Below are 23,428 nucleotides of genomic sequence, written 5' to 3'. Positions count from 1 at the left end.
TTCCTCTAAGTTTTGCCATATTTTGTAATCCAACGGATTTATGTCTGGACTGGAGGAGGGCCAGTCTTCGTGCCGGATGAAGTCAATTTCGCGCGCCGCTAGCCAGTCTTGCGTGCTTTTCGCTCTATCAGCTAGTGCAGAATCTTGCTGGAATACCCAGGGTCTGTTATTGAACATTGTATGAGAAACTGGTTCCACAAGGTTCGCTAGGACTGTATTTTGATACACAATCGCGTTTGTTTTTACGCCTTCCTCACAAAAATGTACCTCAGTTAAGCCCAAATATGAGATTCCTAGCCAAACCATGAGTGAGGGTGGAAAATTTCCTCGCTGGACACGCGGAATACGCTTGCTGGCCTCTTCACTGCTGTGGGCGTACACCTTATCATTTTGTTTATTGTAGCTTTCCTCCACGGTAAAAATTTTTTCGTCCGAAAAGAGAATTTGACGATGCTTTTTTCCCGCGTACCGCTTCAACAAAACGCGGGATCTCTTCAGTCTCATGTCCATTGGACGCGCATCTAAGCGATGTCCTGTTTTTCTGCGATAGGCTCGTAGCCCTAGGTCTTCATTCAACACCCTTTTGACCGTGGTTCTGCTTAACCCCATTTGAAGGGCCAACAGTTTCTGCTTGCGTATGGGATTTCTTTGGATTTGCGCCTTCACAGCTTTTATCACTGCTGGCGTCCTAACAGAGCGAGGGCGACCACTTCTTTTTCTATCTTCCAAACTTGAGTCCTCATTATAACGTTTGATGGTACGATGAATGAATCTTTTGGTTAAATTCAAATTTTTTAGTATATCAAAAATCTGCGTTGGCGCGTAACCACATCGACGTAGCGCGATAACCACAGAGTACTTTATATATACTGCGATAACCGCGACACGGTCTTCTTTAAGCGTCCACTCCATATTTAAAAATTCACCAAATATGAAAAATACACATTCTTATTTTCGCAAAAGATTCAAAATTCAAAATTAAGAAACATTTTTGTGGCCAGCATTCCATAATTGAAAAGTTTTTATTGTGTGACAGAACTTATGACCTGACTAGGTATATAATGACAGACAATGCCAAATCGTTATATGATTAATATATGGCATCTACCATAGAGTAGAAGGAGTTTAGGTGGAGTTTAGGTTCACCACACAACGTATAAAAAATATCTCTACCACTATCACTCAACAAAATACTTTTTTCACAAAAAAGGGAATAAATCCAGAACACGGCAAAGACCGCAATAAACTGGACATCATCCATTCTTACTATCATCCAGTATAACTTGTCCCCAACGCAATATCTACAAAAAAAAGAAAATATCTATCAAACAAGGGAAAAGAATAGGTCCGAACATTTCAGAGGTCAAAGTGAGTTTAAGGTAGAAAAAAATAATGAAATAATGTTTTTTTTTAAACCATGACGCCTTTTATACGCGATGGTATAGACATAATAGTATGAAATACACCCGTATTACCCACTTACAATGTTAGTCACATCATCCCATGTAATAGGGAACGAGCATATTGCCCTGTGTAATGTGTACCTGGAACGTAACAAAACGCCAAGCTACTACGAGTTTATTTCAATAGTAATTAGAAAAGACCTACAGCACTTTGTAGACCCCGGGGGTCAAACCCGAGGCCTCTGGGTCAGCAGGAGCATACACCACAGAAGCAGTCCCACAAACTGATATAATTACAAAATTAATTATTAGAAATTAGAGGCATTATAAAGAGAGAACGGAAATAGGAAGTCCGCCATTTTCGCTGGTTAAACTTTCAAAGTTTGAGATACGATCTTTTTGTTCTGAGTTTACTAACAGGATGTCTTGGTTTAACCAAAAGTTAATTGTCCAGCATTTTGGGAAAATTTTAGAGACGGAATTGGTTTACGAAATTTTCGAATTGTGGTCATTATTCAGATTGTTGTTAATTATGTTGATACATACTCTTATCTGATAAAATTTTACTTAGGAATGTTGCACATGTATACTGTAGGTACATATTTAGTATTTTTAACGCACCTCCACAACCCAGTTACCTGTGTTGTAGAAGTACAAAACACGGATGGACTCGTTAAGATGGGCACGCGTAGCTTAACTTCAGAGATCGGTAGTTGCAGCTGTTGATAACTAAGACACGAGCTATTTACTATATATATACCTATACTATTTAATATAAATATAGTTAATGATTTGTAGCCAAAACATAATTTATTTTTCAAAAATACACCCATCTTTCATTTTTCTTCCTACGCACGCTTGAACCAGCATGTGTCAGCTAATACGTAAAAACTTTCTCGAACCCGGGACTTCTAGATCAGCAATATCTGAAACTAGGAAGAAGTAGTTTTCGTTTGAATTCCTTTCAAATAAATCACGGCTAGTTTAAAAAGAGTGGAAAATTCAAAGAATTTTTAAGTTCGAACATTCTAGAAGTAGTTCATGTAGTTTTGTGATTAATTGTGGTAATAGCAGTAAGAGCTCTATTGTTCTGACAATAATTAATTATATGGCACTTTAGAAGTTTTATTTATTGAAAAACGTATTAAAAGCGTAATTGATGGGAATAATTAGAAAACATTAATCAAATATAAAACCGAAGATACTGGAAAATAATTGAGTTTTAAGAAATTAAAATTAAAATACACTTTCCTACTTTTATTTTTAACTATAAACAATTATGATTATTTTATTATAACAATAAACAATTACTGATAAGCTACCGATATTTTTTGTAAGAAAAATTGATCAGTGCCCCTAGCGAATATAGATAGATAGATTGAAGATAATTAAGACTGTAATAATAACAAGTAATTATTAAAGTGATGCTACTCGATAGTTCTAAGTGGAAATCGGCAAAAAAAACGAATAACTGTGGTTTATTTTGTGTTATAAATAATCATTCATTTATAACACTGTCTGTACTGTACTGTTAGGTAAGTATATTTCATTTCTTAACTTCAAAACCAGTAGCGAGAAGCATTCGCCTAAGCCACTTTGCATGCTTCAAATAAGCTAAGATGTTCAGTGTTCACAACATCAGTTGCAGACAGTGTGTATAATATGATAAAGAAGAAAACTTTGTTTGTTTTTCTCGGAAAGGTGAACTCAGAAAGCGATTTAAAACTTTCGCAAACAATAAGCTACATTATCCTTGAGAAGAATTTTATACTTTTATTTTTATGGAAATGGTCGGAAGATCACGACAAATATTCCTATACGAGCAAAGTAGTATAATATAAGCAAGTAATCTAAGTAGTAGTAGTGAATATAATCTATAGCCCAATTTCCTTACCTTGATACTTATCGAGAATCGAACGTAAGATATTTAAAATTTCTTGAGAAAATACTTATTTCAGAATACGCTAGGGGCGCTGATTAGCTTTGAATACCACATTTTTCGATAGCAGTCCGGTTGTTGATGGTCGATACCAGTGATAAACCGCTCTTCTAGTGTTAACACTTTTAGACTTGTAAAGGTAACCTAATATTTTTTTCAATGTAATCATACTACCTCCAGTAAGTCCAACTTTCGATAGAAGCCCAAATAAAAACTTACTTAAATGGACTCCTCTACTACCCTCGGTTTCTGAGGTGCATTTAGCGGCAGTTTATGTTGAATACATAGCATAGCATTTAAGTTCACATGAAAATGACAATGTGAATAAACTACCGCTAAATGCGCCGGGCAGAAAGCCGGTATTAATCTGTAAATACTACAAAAATCAGCGTTTACTTTCCAAGATCAAAGCAAAAGGAAAAATGGAATAATACCATTATTCCAGCAATCAATGAATTCCATTTGGATCGACATTGAGATGATAATGAAGATTCGTGAAATGTCGTTAACGATCGAGTTTTTTCGCCTAAACGACTTTTGTTCTGAATTGATGGCTGAATTTTTGAGTTGGAATTCGGATGCCGATTTAGAAATGGGAAATATTGCTTGGTAGGGTTGATTTTGATTTTAATGAAGGATTATTAGTGAATAAAGGGATTTAGACCGACTTACTATTGCAGATGACACTGATCCTGTTTGTCTCTCTATAGAAAAAATCCTATTAAAATCTGAGATTAGGTAACTATAGAAATTCTTTACTAGGACAATTTGACACTATTAATAATAGAATCAAAACTTTCAGTGCAAAAACAGTACTCTAGCCAAACTCCGCAGAAGCGTTTATTTAAATTAAAAAGCGTTAGGAAGATGACACTTCGGTTTTCCATAGAAAATCGTGTGACAGTACTAACTAGATATCGCAGCGGTGCAATAACGAGGAAACCCACTTTGTCGTTGCCATAACAACGAGTAATTTTCAAAAACAATTCCAACTTCAAAAAATGCTTGCAAAAATCACTCCCTGTTGGGATTTTACAAAAATTAACAATAGCACATACAAACATAAAATTTTACATCACATCATAACACGTTGGATACTGAAGCCGCATTTCTTCCATTCCACATGCCTTATCTATCGCGGACCTTTTCACACGATCACGAAATTTCAGTATTTCGTCCACCGTTATTTTTTACAGCTTTCACGCCAACCCTAGTAGGGACGCTGTCTCGAGTTTATTTATTTTTATTACGGTGCCCTACTAAGGTTTGCTACACATAATCGAGCATCAACCTCACTTATATGACCACTCTATCGTGTGTTTGCAACAGCGTCCAGGCTATCACGTATACATGTTGACAATTATTTGAAAACTTCTATGCTGTACATTGTTTTTTTCCTTAGAATATAGTGATTAACATGTTACGTCAATGCAGGAATGTATTAAATAGTGACCATCAATTTGACGTACACTAGTTGTCAACTGAGATACGTGATAAGCCCGCAGGACCGCACAAAGGAAACAACACGCTATAGCACGTTTTACGCGCAAAATGGTGTCTACATAAGTATGTAGAGTAAGTTATTTATCTGCAGACCTTGGCGGTAAAATCTAATATATTAAGTGGATGCACAAACATGCCTGCTGCACTCGGCTTGGGAATCGATTTACTGATCGGCTTTTATCGCTTGTTTAAAGCGACTTTATTCGTCGCCGAACAAGTGCAGTAATTACTGCAGCCGCCTAACAAACAAACGACAAATACTCTGCCGTCCTCTGACTATTATAACGAATATCTCGAAACATTGTTTTTGTAGATAACGGCATTATAGTTAGAGGACGGCAGTACTGCCGTACCGACAATCTTGTCTATGTGTGTAGCAGACCTTATGGGCTACTAAGGAAAGTCGCATGCTTGTCACTTTTTTTGGTGAGTAATGAAGTGGGGAGCTGATGTGATATTTTTTGATGGTTGAAGTTGTTTTTTGGGTTGAAGGATAATTGGGTTGAATTTGTAAAGCTGACGTATAAACGCATTTGGGGTTTAAAAAAAGCCGGAAAGGATAAAGATAGCCGTGTGGTGAATATGAAGTCTGTCTTAATGTTCTAATGTGTATAAAGGATTTTACACCTAATCTTGTTAGTAAAAATGCAGAAATTGTTTTAGTATTCAAGATTTTTCAGAGGCCATGACCACAAACGAAGATTGTCAGAGGTCTTTTATAATAATCTACACAGAAGTAAAATAATTTCAATAGGTATACAAATAGATTATTTTTCAAATAAAGCAAATAATTTATAAAAGCAAAAGAATTTACTTTAACTTTAGGGTCAGAAATAATATTGTATACAATGTGTTATCTAAAAAATATTACGAAAATTTTCATATTATTCGTTTAAAGTACTTCTCAAATTCAATTATACGCAACACAAACATACATCAAAAGGCCTAATAATCTTATACCACACTTCACACGCGTAAAGCCTCATACTCAAAACATAATATTGTAACCAAATATTTAATATCATAGTAACTGACAACTGAATACATTGAGAGTGCCTTTGTGTGCTTGTCAAAACTACTAGCATGTTGATATAAGCTTGCATCTGACTTGCAACAAATTTTCACTTCATACGATATTACATAGAGCAGTGATAGCCGAGAGGTTTAAGTTGGCACCTCCCACTCGAGTGGTCACAGTTTCAAACCCGGGGCAACACACCAATGACTTTTCGAAGTTATGTGTGTATTAGAAATGATTATCACTTGCTCTAACGGTGAAGGAATGCCTGAAAATGTGTATTATACATCTAAGTACATATATATTTGTATAATACATAGTAACTGCCAACATATTCAGTGCCTTTCAGTGATGGTCAAAACTACTAGCACGTTGATAAGCTTGCAACTGACTGGCACCAAATTTTCCCTTGAAACGATATTACATGAGTGGTAAAGTTTTGAAGACTGTCACTGTGGCGCTGTCGGTAGTGTATCCGACGGATCATCACGGGGGGTTTCAAGTTTGGTTCCCGAGTCAATAAAAGTGCTTATTGGTTTTTGCTCAGTAGTAACTCGAGCAGTGATAGCCGACTGGTATAAGTTGACACCTCCCACGCAAGTGGTCGCAGGTTCGAACCCGAGGCAACACACCAATGACTTTTCAAAGTTATGTGTGTATTAGAAATAATTATCACATGCACCAACGGTGAAGGAAAACATCGTGAGGAAACCTTGCATGCCTAAAAATTTGTTTAAAACATTTATTGAGGGCGTGCAAAGTCCCCAACCCGCACTTGGCCAGCGTGGTGGACTCAAGGCCTAACCCCTCCCTCATTACGGGAGGAGACCCTTGCCCAGCAGTGGGACAGTAATGGGTTAAATTTATTTTAATTTATTTATAGTAACTCGAGGTTGGATAACCGGTACATAGCAATAAGTTTGCTTCCTATTATATTAAACTAACTCTGATATGGCGTGAATGCACTTCTAACAGTTTTGATTTCGATGAAAGCAGGCATATTCTTATGTCTGCGCTAAACAACTAACACACACATAATAGGTTACTTTTGAACTCACAACTGTTAAATCCTAAGCCCAATTCCTTTGTTTATAAACTACCTTAGTTTAAAGAAATACAACAACGATAGTTACAAACTAACTCGCTAGCTTAAGAGCTTTGAAAGCACAAAACACGTCGCGGTTTCGTGAGTTTAAACCTAGTTCATTAAACCAAAAATTCGAATCGAGTAACAATAGTAGAGACCCATTTTGCAAAATCCCGGGATTAGACCTATAATGTAGAAGCCACTATATTTTATACCCTTAGGTTATCAGAACAAAGCCTTTTGTGTAATAATAAAATAATTTCAACACACCTGAAAATTTGTATCGGCCTCGGGTGAAATTATTGAAATGTACTGAAAATGTACCTATGAATTTATTTTACATCATCCTTGTTATGTTATTTGATTATAACATCTCGTGTACCCTGTTACTGAATAATTAATATTGTATTCGGGTGTTTTTCAGTTTGACATTAAGCTGTAAATTAAAATTTTCGTGACGTAGTTATTTGTCGATTGACCACGTCATATTTTTGTTATTGTAGTTCAATTTTAATTCAGCCATTTTTTAATGGTATTATGTAATCTATACTTTTATGCTTGTGACAACCTCATGTAAAGCACTGGTATCAACTGCATTCGCTGTGACTGGAAGCCAACTTTATAGTTGGAGGAAAGGCTAGACAAATGAAAGGCTTTTATTATTATCGTTTCCTTTTACTCGATAACACATATTATTATGTTAAGCTGATATATTTTGTACGCGAGTGAAATCACATGAGTCAACCAGTTTCAATAGTTATTTGTTTAGCAATTTAGCAGTAGAACTGAAACATACCAGACAGACCGACAAACATATTAGTATACAGGTTCATATTTATTAACCTAGATTATTCTACCAAGTACTAAGAAACTCTAAATACATAAATGTATGAATTAAACCCTGGTTTCTCGTCATAAGATACATATTGTATTACATTTACCGAGAATTCTTGAAAGCCACTGTGGAGTCTGTAGACTTCACGACTTAGACACAAACTAAGATGTTTGAAACTGGAACTAGTGTTAGTTTCAAATTGTTTTGTGCTAAGACTAGCTTGTTGTGCCGGCGAGTCTCGGACTTACCACGATAAAAAAATGCTGCTAAATATGTTTTTTTTTTCTAAATAAAGTTAGCAATGTTTTTGGTTGATAAAATAAGATTTTTTATACTTTTTAATGTTCCATGGTCTAACAATGGTAGTTTGTCGTTTTAATCCTCGCAGTATGTCTTCTTAGAAGCAGTTTGTTTGGAAAATTTTATAATTTTACATTTCATCCATCTTTTAATATGTGAAAACGACGAAAATATTTGAGTGTTATGTTACGATTACTATGGTAACTCAATGGATATTTATAACGTGTTCAATTAGAAAAAATATTGTTGTCATTTAAAAAAAAATAAGCGTAAAACAGAAAACAGTCATTTTCTGTTTATTCACGACCGTTATTGTAACATAAAAGATTTAGGATCATAAATGCAAGGTTACTTAACTTTACATCTATTAAAATTGCACCTCAAAGTACCCTAATTATAACAAATAAAAATTTGTATAAATTTTTGTATCACAAACAAACAAACAATATAGTCTAGTCTAATCTAGATACATTTAGAATATCCCTGTAAGCTCCAGACATAATTATGTTAGCAGAGCTACAAGAGAACAGGTACCTCGTCTCACCGCGATATTGCATACAGATATTAATTCCAGTAATTGGATTAAACTATTTGAAGGAATATTGCTTTCAATTGTATATTGTTTGCTAGATGATTATATTAAGATTGCAGTACTACGTACAGCTGTACACTTATGTATATTATTTTAGTAGTACTGCAAAAGAAAATGAACCCGTCCTTTTTATTTGCTTTGCATTGATGATCGCCACTGCGCAGTGGTTAAGGTCGCCGTGCCGCTATCATTGCGTCAGGTGGTCGTGGGTTAGATTCCCACGTGGAACAATTATTCGTTAGATCTACAAATAATTGTTTTCGGTCTGGTTGTACTTTGTGTCCTTTCTCTGTAAGTTTTCATAAGTCCCCGCGACACAAAAAAAAACGGGCCTTGCTGCCAGCGTTGCAAGTATGAGTATTGCATCTCTTCAAGATAAATATTTATTTAACCTACTTATATCTAAGAGGCGACAACTGGCGTCACCGACTATATTTATTAGTCAGTTAATTTTAACTTGAACGTGAAGTGACGTGGTGTGACGTAGATGACCGGGCCGCTGAACCGAGAATATTTTACACTTCGTTACGCGTCTTGTTGTACGCACTGGGTGGAGAAAACGCTGCGGTTTATACGCAAATCATAATATAACTAAAGTAGAATATGGCTGAAAATTTAATTTTTGATAAATTTTAATATTGCATGATTGAAATTACAGACAGAAGAATTAAATCAAGCATATGGCTGTCTCAGCAAGTACAATATTCGTTTTGGGGATATTTATTTACATCTAGTGCTTATACACGGGTGCTTAATTTCAGATTTTTAATGGGTGTTCATCGAAGTATCGACCGATGGAAGAATATACTACTTGAGTACCGATCGGTTGATCCTCAACCAGTCAATTGACGATTGATCGTCATTGATTAATTTAATGTGGTTACAACTTAAAATATTTACATCTAACTTTATAAAATATTGCCGACTGGGCTAGTGTTGTGATATCTTTTAAGAATTATATCATAACATACACATTACACAAGTCCTGCTTATTCAGTACCGAAGGACCATTATCTAAAAAGTTACAACAGGATACATCTACATGTAAATAGATAGCCGTAATTAGTTTCTGTCTAAGGTTTTCCCAGTGGAATACCCATTCATAGTTTTGGTCTCAAAATGTAACGATGTACAATCAACCAAAATTATCTTGACATATTTATAGTTTAAAATTATAGTTTTAGTTTTCACATAATAATTTAAAGTTTGCTGTTTTTACTTAGATACGGGTGTTTGGCGATGTTTTATCGTTAAAATATTAATGTCCATAGTTTGAAGAGGGTGGCCATTAAAATTTAAGTTATTATAATGGTTTGTTGTAACAGTAAATTGCAGTTCTTCAGACATGAAAACAAGCATCTGCTGAAAAATTTCAAGTTCTTTTATGGTCTCGGCTGTCATTTTCAAGGATCTTTGTCAGTTGTTACCAACTGCCTTCCGCATATTAGAAGCTTTTAAGTTTTTAACACGATACCCCTTTGACTGGTTGTCAACCAGTCAGTTAAGTCTAGCCTTTCTTCCAACTACATATTGGAGTAGGCTTCCGGTCTCACCGGGTCTTCTAACAGAGTTTTTAGGGAGCAACTATTGAACCCTATTGAACCTTCACAACCCACCTGGGTTATAACACGATACTCTTCGGTAAGGCTGGTTGTCTGACGCTCAGCCGCAACCCACAATTTAACATGCCTTCCGAAACACGAACAGAAAACCATTCTTCAAAAAGATTTTTAGAAATAAACGCTTTTCTTATAAACGCAGCGTTTTCAACCCTAGTGCGTTTTTAAGCAACAAGCTTCTGCAAGAAATTCCCTTATCGGGTTCAGTAAATCCTGTCGCCGTCAATTTCCATATCATTATGTTAGTTCATGTTTAGTGTAGGAATATTTACTTGGGAAATATTTACGTGGATTTTACTCTTATGGTGTTTTAGTTGACGGTTGTTAAGGATATTTAAAGGCTTTAAATAGTTTCTACTTTAATTATATTTTTTATTTTATTGAATTGCTTTAGGTTGTCTTCAAAACTTTTGATTTTATGTTAGTTTACAGAAAGTTTACAAGATGTACTCAACATCTTGTAAACTTTCTGTACTAAAGAATCCACGCGGTGATTTAGGTTTTATCCCTTATTATGCTAACCTCTTAAGGATATATTTTTTTAGACTTCAGTTGTAAACTAGACATTGTAACAATTGTGACTTTAATGAAAATTGGAAAATCTTTTTAAAGTATACTTTACAATCTAAAAATCCCGATACAAAGTACAATAGACCTGAAATAACTATCAGAGCATTGAACCCGCGATATATTCATATCGGCATAAACAGTATGACGTCATCATTATACGTATTTATGTCACGTATCGCCTTAAGTTCCACCGTAAGTGGTTTCTTCGGCTCATTTACTTTATATCCTGCACTCATTCTGTAAGTCTTTCACTCACTAACTAATTTTATTACGTCTCAGCTTTAACTGCGTTGTATGAGTGCTTCACGCTTAATTCTCGGGATTATAATATGCGAAAATCTGATCTGTCTGTCTACTTTTACGCTCAAATATTTCAGCCGATAGTATGTAAGTGGTCGATTGTTGGTTTTAAAAAGAACGTAAAATACCCTTTGAGTAATGGTGTTATTTGTTATTTTACAAAAGACAACTCTCGCACTGAGAATTGTTCTTGTGTCACGGGGACTTATATAAGCATACAAACAATGGACATAAAGTATAACCAGACCCGAATCAATTATTTGTGGATCGCACAAATATTTTTTCCGTATGGGAATCCAACCCACGACCAAACGGCGCAATGGTAGCGGCGTGGATCATTTCAGAACAGAGCTTCCAAAAATTTACAATTTTGGAGGTTCTAAAGTAAACAATCACTACAATACTATACAAGCAATGGCTCGCTCAATTTAACATAGAACAGCACTTTACACGGGAATTGAACCCCAAGACCTCAAGTTCTATCTATTTATAAATAGCATTCAAATACATTTACATACAAATATCAATAAAATTCAATACAAAATGTACTAGTAATAGACATTAGACAGAATGGACAGACGTACTCGCTACACTGTTTTCATAAACATTTAGCCTAATAAATCACTTTTATTGCGCTACAGTATATATTTGGTGTTCTTTTATTTACTTTAAACCTTTTAGATTCAAGTATATTGGGTGTATGTGATAGTGATTTAAATTCAAAATATGTAATTGTATGTAGACATATGTAAGCCCGCGGTTCTGCTTGCGTTTTTAGTAGAAAATTCTGCGAAAAATGCAAATTTTGAACTGAAAAACAAAGTGTTTACTACAATTATAATATAGTTTAATTTACACATATTTAATTATGATATTTTTATAGATTTTTTTTTATGTGATAACAAGTGTACTTAATCGTTTTCAAATTCGCTTTTTGGTTAAGTCGAAAGTTCAATACAAAAGTGACTTCTATAATAAAAGTCATACCTATACAAATATGTATATTTGTACCTATATGACTTAAAACAGTGTAGTAGTCAGTATTCTCTAACTTTGTCATTTTAACCTAATTTTCTACTATTTACTTCATTTCCTGGAAAACTAAAAAACAATCTCTAATACTTTTGATTTTGATAGATAAGAATAACTAATAAGAGAATTAATATATTGCTTTTTCATTAAACACATGTGTAGACCAATTTTAACTAACCTTCCACGTGTATCAAACTTTTAGGGGCCTTCATAATCTTTAATATTTCACATGACATAAATAATTTCCCGTTAAAACCCAGTTAATAGAACCCTAATCTAAACTTGCGATGGAAAGTGTATAATAAATTGATGGGTCGGGTTTGAACCCACGACCCCTGCCGAGAGTAAAAACCCCTCAGTTATCGCCCTTAGCTCATCCCTTTCATCCTTTTAGAAATAAGTCGGTTTTATAAACCTTAATGAGTTCCTCGAATGTATTATGAAGAGGTTTTCAAAGTTACTTGGATTTCACCTTATTTATAATACTGACTAGATTCTTCGCGCGACTTACCTTGTTTTAAAAAGTACAAAAAGATCACTTGTTTGTTTCTGAATCCTAAATTTCTTAATAAAAAGATCATGCCACTTTAGAAGTTTCAATTTATAATTGAACTTCAATTGTTTTATTACATCAAAAGAAGTTTAAAGTTACGTCTCGGGTTCGATTTGTTGGTCGTGCTATTTATATTGGAATAATTATTTTAAATAGTAACCAGAATTTTGATAACCTACCCCATACACGGCCATAAGCTCGCTCGTTGACATGGGAGTAAAATTTTATGTAGAGAAACCCCGCTGTATTTCGTAGAGCTGTGCCTACGCCTTCGGATGTAACAAGCTTGATGTTATGTATCCATTTTAACCTTTAAATCTAGAACAAAGATCAACTAAACTGTTCTCTTTAAAAATAACCTCAGCAAAATGTTCAGTAAATCAATTTTTATTATCCTATACGAGCTGTATTTAATGTTCTTTAAAACTGTGAACCGATTTTATGGTGCTTGTCGATGTTACTAGAACTCACGTATTGGTACAAAAGTAGTACTTTGATATATATTATTGTAATATACCAATAAAAATGGGATACCAAAAATATAATTATGTAACTTAAAATATATTTTTGGATCTTTGTACGGCTAGTGTCGGTGTGCTATCTGGCATTAAAAGCTTCCTTAAGCTTAGAATATCACATTAAAGGTACGGTTATTGTTAGTTAATAACAGCCGCTTACCCGTGTTAAAAAGACCAATAGGTCCCTAAAACAATCTTGACAACTAAATATAGAAACTTTGCATGGAGTCATGTTGTCTCATTTGAACAAGGATAAAAGGTTCGCAAGCAAGACAGAGCCAGGAGACCGAGACATAAGACTGCGACTGTCACTTTGGTTACCACCTTCTCTCGGTTTGCTTGCGAACTCTTTCATATGCGTAACCTAAAGTCAAGTAACGGTCTCGCAGTCTCCAGTTGCCATCTCTGTCTTGGCACGAACCGCCGGCTTAAGGTAGCAGCATAATCATTTTACTAAAATACTGCTACATTTTATAGCCATTTCAACCATCTTTCCCGTCATCCGGACCCTCCACAGTACAAAAAAAGAAGTCACATGTTTACACCCACTTTAATTCAAATGAACCTACCTTCCATTTACATGCACATTGAAGCCTTTGTGAATGTCCTTCCATTCATCCCTTCTACATGACTGAATAGGCGTAAGTACACTTTTTACAAAACGTACCGACATCGCGACCATCTTTTATCATACGGAAAGGTTACGTGAATCGCGGATGAGGATGAATGTTTGTATGAAAGTGGATGAAAGGTTTTGTGTATTGGTGTGTAGTAATCTTAGAATTATGATTTACTGGTGGACTTTCGAGAATTGTCGTTTTAATTTAGCAAGCTGTGTAATTAAGTTGCTTTGAAAGTCACAATTTTAAGATAAAATTAGATTAAAAAAGAAATAACTATTTTGAAAGACTTCGTAATCGAAACCATTATGAAACTAATGATAGTTATTGGTACTGATGCAAATTGAAAAATTACTTAACCTAGACTACTGGCTTAAAAACGGGTGGAAAACCACATAAAGGAGCTCTCAAAAACCTCAATACCCAATACAATTTGAAGCAATATTTCATAGACTTAAAAAAATCTATTCTCTACGACCGAGATTTGTACACAGTGAACATAATACCTACACTTTCTTGAACAGCGTTCGACTGACCGCTTTTCCAATGCTTCTACATACATTCTCTTATACAACTGTAAGCGTGTCGGTGCAGAGTCAAGGTCTCCATATATTTCACTTTTATTTATACAAATAGAAGCGTATTTTTACTACAAAACCAGATACGCATACACATTTCAACGGTTTATTTACTTAACTGCAATATTTATATAGTAAACGCACTATTTTATTCCATGTATTTATATCTATACACTTCCTTTATTTACGTGCAGTTATATAAAGAATTTCGGTTACTCATTCGCACTCATCCGTACATATTTTACTTGAATGTTTTCGGGGAATATTGAACTTCTTAAGAATTTATCGATATTCTAATTTGCATCTATCAAACAATAATTTCACAAAATTTGTACAAATACTTAATATCAATAGAATGGATTAATAATATTTTGGGCAAGTTCTTGTTTATACCTAGTTTGGACGTTAGTTACTCAATTTCGCATAAAATAATTCAATTTATTCAGATGAAATTCGGCGCAAATGTAGTTCATAGCCTTGATAATTACAAAGGTAACATGCTATTATCTGGAATCCTTTTTACATCGCTTAAATGGCAATTCGTAAGTCAATTCCTATGCCATACACATAACAAATCGAAACGTACCATAGTTACCTGTCATAGTCGTAATTGATTAAAAATGGTAATAAAAAAGATGTTTTTTTACGTAACACCTTCAAACAACGAGATTTTCAGTTACAGTATATTGAAACAGTTAGTGGGCAACTAAAATAAACAGCTGAAACTTAGCCAACTAATGGTTATTAGGAAACATTCGCATTTAAAATTCAGCTTTATTTCATTGTGATACAGTTTAATTTCTTTTGACAAATATGAATTAATCTTGTTGCATCCAACTTTTAGATTTTTGACTTTATTGTTGAGAAGTTAAGGTTATATTTTGATTGTACTTATTACGTGTAAAGTTTTGTGATATGTGTGAAACTTGGTAAAGACCTAACTTTATGATTTAGGTTTAGTTTCAGTAAGTAATAAGGTTGTGCTACTGATGTTTTTATTTACTTTCGTGATGCCTTGTCTGATACTTATTAAACGTCAAAACTTAGATATTCCGGTAGGTAGGTTATTATATGTAAAAATAAGTTTATTATTTCATACGCTTGCTGGAGTAACCAGGGAAGTAAATCAAGCTTATAATATAAAACCACGTTCGGTGTAGGCAGAGTTTAATTAGATGTACTGGACATTATATTGCTGTTTATTTTGCTAGGTAAATGAAAAAGAATATGCAAACATTATACACTTACTGGGGATATTTCGATAATTTTAATAAAATTTTAAATAGCTCTTTACTCAACTCGGAAAATGAATTCTACATCATGTGATCAGAAGTTGCAAACACTAGTTCGGGTGATAGACAAAAACATTGTTTGACGGCCATTATTATACTAAATAGTTTGAAATCAATTTGAATACTGAGAATTCTAAGTAAAAAATTAACCTACAATCACAACATACACAATTACAAGTAACAACAATCACACAATTCTCCATATTAAACTAAATTCACCAAATAAGCCAAGCTACAAACTTAACCTAGAATTGACAAGTTCACACCTCACAATACTTTTATAAGCTCGTAACACACTTGTCACTTAACGAAGCTTCAACCGTGTGCCCTCGGCTTTATGTAACGTTAATGTGTCGCAATCAACACTCGGCTTTAGAAATGTAAAGTGTTGAGGTTTTACCGTTTTGTAAAAGTTTGTTTTTAGGTGTTGGGTTTGGTTTATTTTTGTTTATACAAGCAGATTTTTTTTACTGATTTTACTATTAACGTTAAATATGTTTATAACGTGCATTGAAAGGTCATTATTTACAGTGCTTGTCTTCAGGATATACTCGTATAAAGACTAGAGGCCGCCTCCGACTTCGTCCGCGTGGATACCCTTCCCGTGTAAATCCCGATCCCTCGGGGAGCCAGGGCTAAAAAGTAGCCTAAGTGTTTTTCTGGGTCTTCAGCTACATACCAAAGTTCATCGTAATCAATTCAGTAGTATTTGTGTGAAAGAGTAACAAACATCCATGCATACATACATACTCACAAATTTTTGCATTTATAATATTAGTAGGATGATGGTGTTAAAATAATGATAATAGTTCCGACGACCTTATTTATTACTTGTTTCATATCATTAATTCCGGATCAATGTACACATTTATGTTATCAATATTATCAAACACTACATAAAAATATAAGACAAATTTTAATATACACCGCAAATCAAAATTCAGTAACCAAACATCAAAACTTCCCTTCGATCACAATTCCATTCACAATAACATCTTCATTCCGTTCGTTTCATTCGCTCAGAGGAACATTCTTTAAAATCATTACTCACTTTGGCACGACGCCAGACGCTGGAATGAGTGCAATATGAGGGCAACCGACGCTTCAAGAAACATTTCAAGCTATTCAAAATTGACCTCTTAGATTGAAAATGATTGGACTATTACGGATAGATCTTGTTTTAAACTTTTAAAATGTGTTATAAAGACTAGTTATAAACACAGCAGGGGGTTATGACATATCTTAGTTAACAACTATTAGAAAGCCACTATCCATTAGGCTGATTTTAGTCTCACGCTCACCGTTAGCGCTCATAGCTCAGCGCGTATCAGTATCGTACTGACCGCCTTACTGTACATACGACGACCAAAATGCGGAGTGTATTAATTATTGCTGCTTTGTACTATCTATCCCAAAAACTGTACGCGCAGACGACGTCCGCTCCGATCGACGCTAGAACGCTTAGATATTTAAAGAATAATACGTTATGCCAAAACAGCAATGTACTGAATAGTGACCATCAGTATGACGTACACGAGTTATCAACTGAGATACGTGATACGCATACAGGTCTCTAAATGAGTGCTCATTTATTTGCTTGCTATCCTATCTTTCTGAGTTAGCAAATTCCCAAACCCGCACTTGATCAGCAAGGTTGAATCAAAGCCTAAGACTTCTTTTTTGAGCAATGACCCCACTAGTGGGAAAGAAATGGGTTTTTTAGAACAGTAAAATTGGGCTGCCTCTGTTACTGACTGAAAATGTGATTGGCGATCACGAGATCTCGCGCTAGCATCATGAGTCTGGCAACATGATCACTGGGTATTCGTATGTGTTCGGTAACAGCTTGCAATCTATACTATCCGATATAAAAATCTAAATCGTGCGGCCTAGATTCATCAGCCTTTCTTCCAAACTATCTTGAAGAGGCTTCCAGTGTCACCGGTTGCAGCTAAATATTACATGAAGCTTCATTTTACATGAATAGGGGTAACTGGGTTGTGGAAGTCAGTTAGGCAGTCTAACTGACTTCCACAACCCAGTCACCTGGGTTATAACACGATACCCGTTGGTAAGACTGATGGCTTAGACTATTCTATATTTATTGCTGACTTTTATTGTACTACTTTGTAGCTTGTAAAAGTAAGTCGCAAACTTTCAGCCAAGTTTAGCCGCAGCCTTTTTTCTACGCTTTGCCCTCCCTAACAGAAAAAGCCGGATGCCGGAAACACAAATAAAAACAAAACACACTTTATTGAACCAGAAATGGATTTCTCCTACAAATAATATGCGTAGAGGTAGAGTGTGAGGTAAAATAATGATTTGAGGGTTCCATACAATTGACACAAATGAATTTATGTAGGAAGCAGATAGACTTTTTATTGGTTTTGGAAAAATGTGCTTGAGGTATTTTCCCCCCAATTCCTTAAAAGAAACATTAAATTATATGTTCATTTTTATAATTTTTTGTGATTTATTTATTTTGGAAAATGATACATAAATAATGTATGTCCTTTTAGCATTTTTAAACAACTGCCAGTAAACTGAGGAAAATCGACACCCGTTACGAAACGGCAGTCAGTACAAGACACTTATTCTTTATGGTCTGTGGAACCCTAAAACTGAATCCAGCGGAAATAATGTCTGCTGATCGGTACCATTATTACGAGACTGAATAAATAAAACAGTTACGTTGTATAAGTGAGTTTGTTCACATTTACTCCACGGAAAACGATCGGGAAGGGTGAATAAACTGATTTTATATGATATTTTAAAATCGATGTTTTTTTCTTTCTTATTATGCATTGACGTGTCTGATTTGTATTCGGATAGTAATTGTATTCTTACTAGTTCCTCTACAAACTTTATCTTTGTGAAAAAAGAATTGCAAGATAATAGATATCAGGAGGGTTACCACATATTTCAGTTGACAACTTCGATTCGAAAGCCACTACTACTATTACAAGACTGCCTCTGTGGCGCAGTGGTTTAGGTCGCCACGCCGATACCACTGCAACGGGAGGTCGTGGGTTCGATTCCCACACGGGACAATTATTTGTGCGATCCACAAATAATTGTTTCGGGTCTGGTTGTGCTTTGTGTCCGTTGTTTGTATGTTTGTAAAAGTCCCCGCGACACAAGTGCAATTCTTAGTGCGGGAGTTGTCTTTTAAAAAAAAAAAAATGAACTATGATTAACACGTAACGTCAAAGCGTCAAAGTAGCAATGTAATGAATACTGACCATCAATTTGATGTACACTAGCTGACAACAGTGATACGTGACACGCATACAAATATATTCATCTGATCTATGAACTATACGAGGTGTGCCGATATATTTTTCATGAATGAGTAACAATCATACCCTCTCCCATCAAAATAATAGCACAGTAAGATTTTTATTCCGGAAAAGAACTTATTTAAATACCTGTCACATGATATTACCTCATACTAAGATATCAGAATTCTGTTCCGCTGCAAAAATACAGTCATAATTTCAAACGATTGTGTTAAAAAGACTGATTTTCACATAATTTCGCTTCAGTATTTGGCTACCTGCCATAAAAATCTTCTCGTTTGTTGCAGAACTGGCAAGCTCCACTACCCCACGAATGTTTGCGGCCCACTGTTTGAAGAAGAGCTGGAGTTCTGGGGGCTGGACTCCAACCAGGTGGAGCCGTGCTGCTGGTCTACCTACAGCATACATAGAGACACACAGGTTAGTCAAAGCCCTTAGTTAAACTTGGATAAGATGGATGATTACATCCCCATGGTTTTGCTAGTGGAAATTAGTACAATTTTCTGTCATTGAAAAGCAGGAAGTGATTCTGCTCGCATAAGATAAATATGATAGAATATAATGATAATATGATGTATCAAGTTTTATGTTCAATGGTAGATAATGTACACAGCACTTTAAGGACACTGTGTCAAAGAGCAAGCTCCCTGAGAGTATGGAAAATTGAATAATGTCTTTAGAATTAGGTTTTTCCGATAACACTATTTACATTAACAGTATATAATGCGAGCTAAAACTTAGAAGGTTATCGGTTGCAATGTCAGATACCAGTATAATTACCAAATACCATGAACTCATTATTAATCAATACCAAGAAACTTCTCTCCAATCACATACATAAAGATACAAACTGTACCTAATAGCAGGTGTTTGTACCAAGAAAGCCGTAGTAATAATAAACACATGTTTCCCAAAACTATCGTAAACACACAAAGAAAACGTCGGCATTCTGTGATGACTGATAATGGCGGAATTATTGGAAAAGAGATTGCATCTGTGCTGAATAAAGATCGTAGCACACGTATTTATATGGATATTGATCGACACCGTGTCGTCTTTTGTGTCAAACTTATACATACCGCGTTGCGACTCAGGTTCGGCGTTTAAGTGATGCTGCTATAGGGCGACTTCTATCACTGCCAACTTCAGACAACCGGGTAGCGTCAGCAGAGACCACAGTAACTAATTTCCAAGTACACCTTAAATGTGCTCGTTGATAGAAAGATCTTCCTTACTGCAGGTTTTCGTAGAGGCTTTTCTCAGTAGCATTTAGCAAGTCGACGTCTAGGCTAGATAAAAGCTTGCTTTAGGCTCGTTGATGGTAGCTAAAGAACAACGTTTACGTATGATACTGATTCGCACACAGTAGAGTATTGCTCATATTTAAACATTGCTGAACAAATAGTACCGAACGCCACGATGCGGTAGATATCAGAAAGTAAAGCTATACCGAATGCCGAACGGCACAGTAGTTTGATATGTGTGCTCCAAGTCTATATGGCATTCTGCCAAGTCAAATCTCGAAGCCTTTGTCTAAGGTTTTTCTGTACGAATTTGTGCTAAGATTAAGTTGAAAAAATAATAAGAATGTTGATCCTTTGTTTAGTACAAAATTTGTCTGTTGCTTTTGTAGTTTTGTGTAATACAAAGGTGTTTTAATTACGTTAAAATCTTTGCTCACTGAAATTTACTTGGAGTGCTTTTTGAAAATATAATTATAGCAACTCCTAAGACAGTCTTCATTTGTTTTAACAGAATAATAATTATTATCACAACTATACTCTAAATATACCAATTGTCGTCTAACTATTGAGCACGGGTCTCCAGGCACGAAAGAAGAAATAAATAAGTCTTTTTAAAGACAATCTTTATAGATCCAAAACGTTTTTGTGTAACAAATATAAATAATAGATTCACAATAGCTTTAATCTTTTTATGTACATAATACGTAGGTAAAGTATTATGTATTCTGCTATTTGACCTCCAAAAAGACTGATTTTGAGCCAAACTGCGTGTAAGACAATATTTTAATTACCGAGTATTTGCTCTGTCTTAATTAAGACAGGTGGAACGAAATCAAGGGCCTATTCAGCTGAATACCTTCAAACAGGATCGTGCTATAATAGATAAACATTTCTAATGAATTCGAAATAAATGTTGTGTATCAAAATGTTGGTTATTAAATATATTAACAAAATGTCGATTGTTAATACAATTATATTACAAGAAATTGACAAAGGCATTTTTATTGTGACGTTTTTTTAAGCGTCCATAGCCAGTTGCGCTCTAATTGAATGTTTTAAGTAATTTTTTTCAATATTTAAGCGAAGCTCAGAAAAAAAGTCACAATTCGTTAGAGATTACAGTTTGTCCAATCCGTCAGGTACTTAATGCTATGGTGCTAATATGTACATCTTTATATCTATAATTCTTCTGTAAGTGTGTATGTCACTGAACTTCTTTTACATGACTGGACCGATTTTGATGAAATTATTTGTGTGTGTTCAAGGGGATCTGAGAATGGTTTAGATTCACAATTTTGCCCGCTGGACAATGTTTTTTTATTTAATTTTTATGGCAAAACAACGTTTGCCGGGTCAGCTAGTATATTATATGTACATATCTCTGCGGTCAAGGGGTTATGTCCACCAGCCTTCGTTACCTACCGCTTGTTTGGGATAGACGGGCTGGGATATACCTCTAGTTAGACGAATAAATTTCTTAAACTGAGGTCCCGCTGCTAGGCGAGGGTCTCCTGCTTTAGGGGGTTAGACTTTTTGTCTAACAATGTTGGGAAAGTGAGATTCGAGTTGATTTTGTGACGTCAAACAATAATTATATGAGGCTTTTGTGCACGCTACTCCTGTTTATAAGATCTGTAGTTTAATAACTAAACGGACAATTTATGTACTTACTTTAAAAAAATTCCACGGTGTTAGTGAATGTGTGACAATGATTGACGTATGTGATACTTTTACCACGATAAACATATGTATTTCTACTCACACAGCATCTAAAAACTTTTATATCAATAAATCAAGCTAATCCTATATTTATTCCCCCTAAACGACTTGTTCCGAATGTTATTTATTGTTGATCCAACAACCTGTTGTGTCATGGCAATTCATCAATCAATTTGTGCAAACCAAAAATAATCCGCTTAAAATATTCAAGAAAACAATATTTTATTGAAGCGGGGAAAGTGTTAAATACTTTCTGTATACTACTACAACGATTTGTCTTAAGTAAATAATAATAATTCGTATTAACCATGTGGTTATCGGTATTTCATCTTTAAAACAAGAATTTCGGGAACTTTTACCATCATACAAACAACGGTCACAATGAACGACCTAAGTAAAAACATTTCAACCATACATAATATATTAATTTTGCGTTTGAATCGACCAAAGATTTTTGTATGTAACGTATATATTATTATGATAGCTAGCTGTGAAAAAGGTATCCTACGTTTGATTGTCTTATACTATCATGTCAAACAGTTCATGGAAGCCAATTAATCAGTTGAACTGTGAAAGCGTAAGAGACAAACCGTCAGCCTTTCGCATTTATAATACTAGTACGAATCCTCAAAAAAAGATATCATTTCTTTACAAATCTTCTTTACCGGGAAACCAATATTTATCAGGATTAAATGTTAATAATCTTTTGTGAACAAATTCTGAGAAATCCTCGTAAACGTTGATTGTTGACTTTGTAATACCGTGATTAATTTCTTTGTCTTCAGAACAAGGCATCAGGATTTTCAGCTTTAGATCTTTGCCGTGTGTTGTTACGATGAATAATTAATCTGAAGATCTCGTTGAGAGAAGGGCCAATTCTCGTATTTTTTTCACTGAAAATAGCAGTTAAAAGAAATTAGATTGATTGGACGTAGATTGACTTTGACTGACTCTGTAACGTCGGTAGTGTATTTTACTGCTGAACATGAGGCCTCGGGTTCAATTCCTACGCGTATGAAAGTCGTGATATTATGAATGTATATAAAACACTACAATTGCTTTCTCTTTACTTTAAAAACTTTTTAAAAAAGTCAACTCCTTCACTGAGAATTGCTCTTGTGTCGCGGGGGCTTTTGGAAACATACAAACAACGGACACAGAGTAGAAGCAGATCGAATCAAAATTATACTAACCAAACTTATGTAACTGTAACTAAACTAAGTATTCATACTACTAGCCCTTCTAGTAATAGCACCCTTATTTATATAACTCGTAAAGACATAAAGACGTTTGAAATGATCTGAAACTATGAGAAAATCAGCCGATAGTCTTAGTCGTCACGATTTGAACAGATAACCGACCTCCCGCCGCTTCCACCGCCGTTTGATAGATATACACCCTTTTAGA

At 34.9% G+C, this 23,428-nt stretch overlaps 1 protein-coding gene across 2 annotated transcripts in view; it reads left to right on the top strand.

The window, feature by feature from the left end:
• LOC142979497 (potassium voltage-gated channel protein Shaw-like) overlaps positions 1-23,428 on the top strand; it is a 277,268-nt gene that overhangs the window by 54,603 nt on the left and 199,237 nt on the right. For both annotated transcript variants that reach the window (XM_076124428.1, XM_076124427.1), the window contains exon 3: positions 19,346-19,478. In XM_076124428.1, the coding sequence (XP_075980543.1) occupies positions 19,346-19,478 (133 nt within the window). The remainder of the gene's footprint in view (positions 1-19,345; positions 19,479-23,428) is intronic.

This window comes from Anticarsia gemmatalis, chromosome 16 (genome assembly GCF_050436995.1).
Source record: "Anticarsia gemmatalis isolate Benzon Research Colony breed Stoneville strain chromosome 16, ilAntGemm2 primary, whole genome shotgun sequence".
In the NCBI taxonomy this organism is placed as follows: Eukaryota; Metazoa; Arthropoda; class Insecta; order Lepidoptera; family Erebidae; genus Anticarsia; species Anticarsia gemmatalis.
Note: the sequence above shows the minus strand (reverse complement) of the source record. Positions and strands in the feature narration are given on the sequence as shown.